We start from the raw sequence: 6626 nt of genomic DNA, 5'->3' as shown, positions 1-6626 counted from the left end.
GTGCAGCTCTGGCCCAACCCCCAGCTGGGAAGAGCCTGGTGCTACCACGGGCCCCAGCCTGCAGCGGCAGTTCACCCTTGCCTCATGCAGATTTGAGGGGCACGTGCAGCCCATGGCTCCCTTGGGGGTGTATGTAGCAGTGGGATCTGCTTCCCCCTCTCCATGCCCCCTGAATGAGCCTCTTGTGGCTCCGTGCCCCACCTCGGCTGGGCAGTGCATGCCCCTGTCCTAGCCCCACTCCCTCCCTCTCCAAAGGGGACCACCATCTGCTTTCTCCCCCTGCCCGTTTCCCCCATCCCCCAGCAGACTTACTAGCTGGACACTGCTCTCCAAGCTGCTGCTGGCCTGCATATAGGCAGTTGGATTGGTATCGGCCCATATGGCTTGTTAATAATTGGCCATCAGTATCAGCCCAAAAACATCTTTATTGGTGCAACCCTACTTCAAGCAGTGTTGGCCCTTACTTTGGAAAGGATTTGGTGATGGTAAAAATGTAGATAGTTTCCTTAAAGTTTAGTAGTGTACCTAGATGTAAGTGGTAGTGTCTTGGCAAATGTATACAGTTGATTGAAAATTAGATGTATTCTTAGCAAAACTTTTTCCATGCCTGTTCATCTATACTGCTCTTGTTATTCCGTGTCCGAGTTATGTTTTCTTAGTATCACATCATCAGAGAACAGGAAAAGTGCTAATGCTCAGTGGGTAATGATGAAGAAATTCATAAAACAAATAAGAAAACTGGATAATCTCTATGTATACCTTTATTTTGACTTAAAAATTATTTTACATGTGCATTTTGCATTAACCAGCACTCATGGGGCACCATTAGTGTTGGAATTTTCTGGAAGTTAGGCATTTTATATTTTACACCCCCTCCCCACCCCCCGGCAGTGATGGTGCCCCATGAGCTACTGCTGCTTAATGCAAAATCTACTGTAGTGAAAAGATCACAAACTTATATGTGTGTGTGTGTGTGTATACCTTTTTTTTTTTTGTTCTGTGATGTCTAAGTATTTCTTATTATGATCAAATAAATGTCATTATCTTGCTGTCTGAGAAAAGAATGTCAACTATTTGAAATTTTAACAAGGGATTTTTTTCCTGTAATAAATGGGGTCCTTACTTAAGATGAGGCTATTTGTGTACCAGCTGATTTGCATGTGTTTTTCTTCTGTGTACACTGATTAACTTATACATGATTTACAGTAAAATCAAATATAATGATTAGTTAAGAGTAATATGCCTCTGCACATTGTAGATGTTGTCTGTTCAAATCTAAAATAAAAGTTAAACTTTAATAACATGTTACCAGGAGTTGGGTAAGAACTGTCTGCACATAGTGGCAATTTTTTCTTTGCATGGTATTTCTAGACGAGTGGGATTTCTGTTCAAAGCTACTAGGGCACATTCATTTTGATTACTTGTTTAAAAAGGCAACTTGGCAAACTCCCTTTTGCTTTACTGTTAAACCACTGAAGTTTGTGATCTTTTCACTACAGTAGATTGAAAGTGATGACGAAAGATACTACATTTATTCCAGAAAGGCTTAAACGCTAATGTTGGAGTCCAGCTGGTTTGATATTTCAGTGTGAGGCTGAATTGTGTGCCACTTTTTAATAACAGGAGAGTTATTACTAGGCAGGTTATGGTTTGCTATAACATTTAATATTAAATTTCCTATAGATACAAATATTTATTGAATGAGAGGTAGGCTGAGGCCTGTAAAGCCTGTTTTCTGTATTCCAAAGGGGATGTGTTAGCTGTAGATGAAGCAGCCTCAAGGTAATATTCTGTTCTATATATTTTAATATGGCTTCCTTTTCCTTTGTACAGGGGCCTGAGAAATCTATATTTAAACCATATTCTAGGTGAAAATACATTTTGATATTTAACTACTATATCACCAACACTTGAGTTTAGTTGAATATTTGTTGTGTTACATACACATATATCCATAGAAAGTTTAGAGAGAAAAGGAAAAAGATAATTCAGATAAATTCCAGAAGTAGCACAGCAATTTGCAATATTTAAACTAATCTGTTTTAGAGATTTTACTCTCAGTCAAGTAATCTGGGCCTGCAGATTCTTTCATGTTGAGCCACTTTTCACATCTGAAATGAAAAAAGCAATGCAATGTTTCAGTTCACTTGCCTGTCCAGTCATTCTATCTGAAAGCATTAAATGTTAGATCTGTAGAAAAATAGTTTAAAATCTTCTGTTCTTAAGTAATAAATCTCACCCTCAGAACTTCAGTAATAAAATTAATATAATTCAATCATATGGATGCCAAAAACAAGCAACTGGAATACATATTTTTCTTGTTGATTTCCGCTGTCTGAAATAATAGGTTTTTGGGACTGTGTTGTCACAAGAGACCGGAGGGAACCAGTTGTGACTCTGTGATTCTGTTGGTTGATCTGTGCTTGACTTGGTCTATAAAGTGGCTTATATAACCTAAGAGCAGTTCTTTTACGTACCTTGAAGCCATGGGGTTTCCAAGGAATGAAACTGGGCCATGACAGTTGAAGCACTCATATTATTTAGTGAGCCCTAGGTGGTAGTGACTGAGCATTTGTTACTGCGTGATGAATACTGCATATGTGTGAAATGTCTTGTAGGTCTTTCACTAGTTGATATCCACAACACAAAATATACTCTGAAAGTTACTACTTGTATTGAGTCTTGAAAGACAAATTTATCCCTTTCATTCTATTCATACCCCAAAAAGAGCTGTTTTTCTAGAGAATAGTGCAGTAATGGCATAAAGCAGGGAAACCTATGCTTTGGAAAACATTGTACTGTACTTGTGTTTCAAATTCTGTGTGCTGTAGCATGTTTGATATTCAACAAAGAATTAACCAAGTACATTGTCATATTTTCTCTGAAGCAGCATTGATGCAGTTGCACATATTTCCACACTGTTATATATAGTAAGTTTTAAAAAAATTACTATTGAATATGTATAATTCTTGCAAGGTATAGGCCCAGAACTCTCATATATTCAATTTAATAGAAGAAAGACTTTGTTTATTTACTGGGCTATACTAGGATGCTAATTATTGTCAACTAATATACATCTCAGTAGTAAGGATTTAAGTTCACGATAGGTCCTCCTTTAATATTGCCTCCTTCCAGTTTTTAAATACAGTATGCTGATAGCTAGGAACTAATAAGATATTTACCAAAGACAAATATAAAACAAATAATGTACCATTTAATGGACAGTCAGGATGTAAGCAGGTTCAGTATAGCATTCTGGTGAAAGGGATAATGACACTGTGAAATCAAAGGGGCAGAATTTGGGTGTTTATGGTGAACGCAAAACATTGACTGCTCTGGATCCTTGTCTGCCTTGCCCTAAAAGTGACATTCTGTAAGTATGTTGTACTGCTCAGGGTTTTAATCTTAAATATCTGAGGGCAGGGATGATTTTAGGAATAATGATGATGGACACTGAAATGAAAATTCCAAAACTGCAGTTGACAGGGAAAGTTTTTTTTTTTTTTTTTTGCTTATCAGTAAATGCCTCCTGTATGTTGAATGACTATTTTTCTTTCGCCTACAGGTCAGAGCACCAGAGGCGGTACATACCACTGGATCTGCAGATACACATGTAAGTCTGAAAGATCAGAATATAGGTGTCTCATTAAAAGAATACTTATTTTGCCACAGCTAGCTGTCATTGGTGGGTAATACATGTCACTTGTTGGTATTTATTAGGAAATGGTTTACAGAATTATTTTACCTTTTGGCTTGTCAGTCTCCCATGTCACATGTTTTTAACATAAATAGGTTATGTCTTGTAGCGAGACAGTGCGCCTCAGTTTAGCACTTAAACTTTTAAAAACTCATTCTTTATAACAATTATAGTTCAGTGGCACTGTAGAGTTTTGCTTTCCCTTAGTTACAGCCCACAAAACAAGCTTAGCGCAAGATCTTTTCTTTCATAACTGCCAGTATAATAATCTTTGCTGAATATTCTTTGCAATGGGAACAGGTATTTGAGCAGGAAAAAACAGTTGTGAGGATAGAACATTTATTGTTACACTGAAGAAACTGTTTAAACTAAGCGTAGCTCAATTTGTTTAGAATCGATGATCCTTACAGTCAGTGGTGCCCAACCTTTTTTATACTGTGAACCGGCACAGGGCGCACAGAGTGGCTGCCTTCCTCCTGGGGCTGCCCCACTGCCCAGCTTTAACCCTGCATGTAACTGCTGGCAGTGGAAGCCGCTTGCCCGGGCAGACAGATGGGGGTCTGAGTGGAGGGCTTGTGCCATGACCCAGCAGCCAACACTTCTCAGCCTGGTACTGGGCCACAGCACAGTGGTTGGGAACCTCTGTTTAAAGTGATATCGTGTGTGTAAAGTTAGTTTCTCAAGATAAATTAGAACTGCTTTCTCTTTTAAACATTACCTTTTTTGCTAGCACAACAGACTTTCTAAAACTGATTGGCTAGATTTCTTGCTTTATTGCCTTTCCTTGAGGTTTTCTTCTGTGTCACATTCTTGGTACATTGAGGCCATGAACAGATGCTCTGCTTGAAGTGCTCCAAGTACCTTTGAAGCGCTACAGCCAGTGCAAATCTTCATATCTGAAGAAACGCTTAAACAGTGACCCTTGAAAAAAGAGGAACATCTTTGAAGCACTTCATTTTGAAGCATTTCCTGAAACCTCCAAGTCCTCTAGCAGTGCTCTGGCATCTTGCGGTGCTCCGTTATTCCCTTCCCCCCCCCCCCCATAGTGAGGGAGAAGTGGGGAGAGCAGGGCAGACAGCTGGTGGTTACTCTCCTGTGTACTCTGCTAGTCTCAAGTACCTGATTGGAGAGCAGTACCACCATGTACCTTCACAGCCATTTTGAAGTGCTACCAGGGACATGTTTCATCTCAAAAACACTACTATGCAAGCATCTGCAAGCATCTCTGTTCCAGTGACTGAGAGGAACAGAAAAAGGACAACTTCCCAAAAACAGGGACAATACGTTATATGTAGACTCCAGCCTACTCTACATTAGTTTAACAAATGCTGCCTTCTGTTGCCACACGCTTTTCATACAGACGCACAAATTAGATGTAAGGCTCTGTCTACATTGCTATATTGTCTAGGTGCACAAAATGATCACAGTTTATAAGAAATGTAATTGTCAGCAAAAGTCCCAGTGTGGACGCAGCTCTGCTAGCAAAAGAGTACTTCAACTGGCCAAAGTTAAGCTATTCAGCGGCATGTTTGCACAGTGCTGAAGGAAACTGAATTTGAAGAACTTCAAATGCATATCTGTCCATGAATTAAAACAAAAATGATCAGCAAGAGCAGTACAGAGCTCTAAAACATTAAACAAAGGTCCATTTGCACATGGCTTTTTTCAGGATTTCAGTTTAGTGTATCAATGTAACATTCTATTATCAGTTGCTGAATTGCTTGTGAATCAACAACAATTTTCAAGTTCTGATGGCAGAACCCTTTTTTAATGCATGAGCCAGAAAGACTTGTATTGAGTTTGATCTTAGGTTGTAATAGCTTTATAACTGTCAGCTATTATAAAGTCCACAAAAGCACAGCAACTTAGTGGTATAACAGATGATTTTAGAGATTTCACTCTAAGTCAGAAATCTAGGTCTGTAGATTCTATGTTGAGCCATTTTATGCATCTGAAATTGAAGTAGCAATTATGCTCTAATTCATTCACCTATCCAGTTATTCTATCTGCAAGCATTATATGTCTGTCTAAGAATAAACCTATAGACAAATGTTTTAAAAACACAATTGTGCTCAGTGATCTTTCTCCTTTTGTTGATGGCCTTGAGGATGGAAATTAAAATACAAGAAGAGGAGAAAGAAATTATGGAGTTAAGTTTTAATATGGCTTGGGCCAAAAACTCAAAAACATATTATCATCTGCTTCGGCTAAAGGGTACACGCAGTTCATTGAGCACACTTTCAAATTTATTTCCATGTAATTTTTTTTCAGAGCTGGCTCAGATTGCGCAGCTAGTCTTCTGGCAAAGAGAGTTTGCTTCAGCTCCTTTCAGAAATTGGTGGTGTTTCTTAAGGGATTAACATGGAGTGATGATTAAACCAGGGCCGTCTAATATTTAAGCAGCTGGGGCTGCACTAGTGCAAGCCACAGGCCCTTGGGTTGCAACCACGTCCAACTGAACCCCGTGCACAAGCTGCCACACCCCATACACACCATTGCACTGCATCTTCAGGCATCTGTTGCATTGGGTCGGCAGAACCCCCGATGCACAAACTTGCACACGGTGTACATGGGTGACCCTCTGCACCTCATGTGGGCAGCAGCTCTTCCCACCACTGTGTGTGCGGGTGGTCCCTGCCTCAGCTCCTCCATGGACTCCCCTGGTGCCTTGGGCTGCACTGCTCTGCCCCCTGGGCCAGGAGCCAGAAGTGAAAGGGAGGGAGGGAGGGAAGCTATAGATCAGATTTGAAATACAGAAATTGGAATGAGAGAGTAGGGGAAGAGAGCAAAATCAGAGGAACAGTGCGTGGAAATATTTGATGGAGAAGGGGGAGTCTTGGGAAAGGTGGGATAAAAGACCATTGTCAAAATTGAGCGTATGATTGAGTTAGGCAGAGAACCATCGAAAGGATCTGGCACTGCAACTGAG

The 6626-nt window shown here is 40.0% G+C and overlaps 1 protein-coding gene across 5 annotated transcripts in view; it reads left to right on the top strand.

Moving 5' to 3' along the window:
- U2SURP (U2 snRNP associated SURP domain containing) overlaps positions 1–6626 on the top strand; it is a 104770-nt gene that overhangs the window by 9878 nt on the left and 88266 nt on the right. For all 5 annotated transcript variants that reach the window (XM_019503555.1, XM_019503554.1, XM_019503552.1 and 2 more), the window contains exon 2: positions 3566–3613. In XM_019503555.1, the coding sequence (XP_019359100.1) occupies positions 3566–3613 (48 nt within the window). The remainder of the gene's footprint in view (positions 1–3565; positions 3614–6626) is intronic.

Source organism: Gavialis gangeticus, unplaced genomic scaffold (assembly GCF_001723915.1).
Source record: "Gavialis gangeticus isolate Ggan-Ray unplaced genomic scaffold, GavGan_comp1, whole genome shotgun sequence".
NCBI lineage: Eukaryota > Metazoa > Chordata > Crocodylia > Gavialidae > Gavialis > Gavialis gangeticus.
This window is presented reverse-complemented; position numbering and strand designations above follow the sequence as displayed.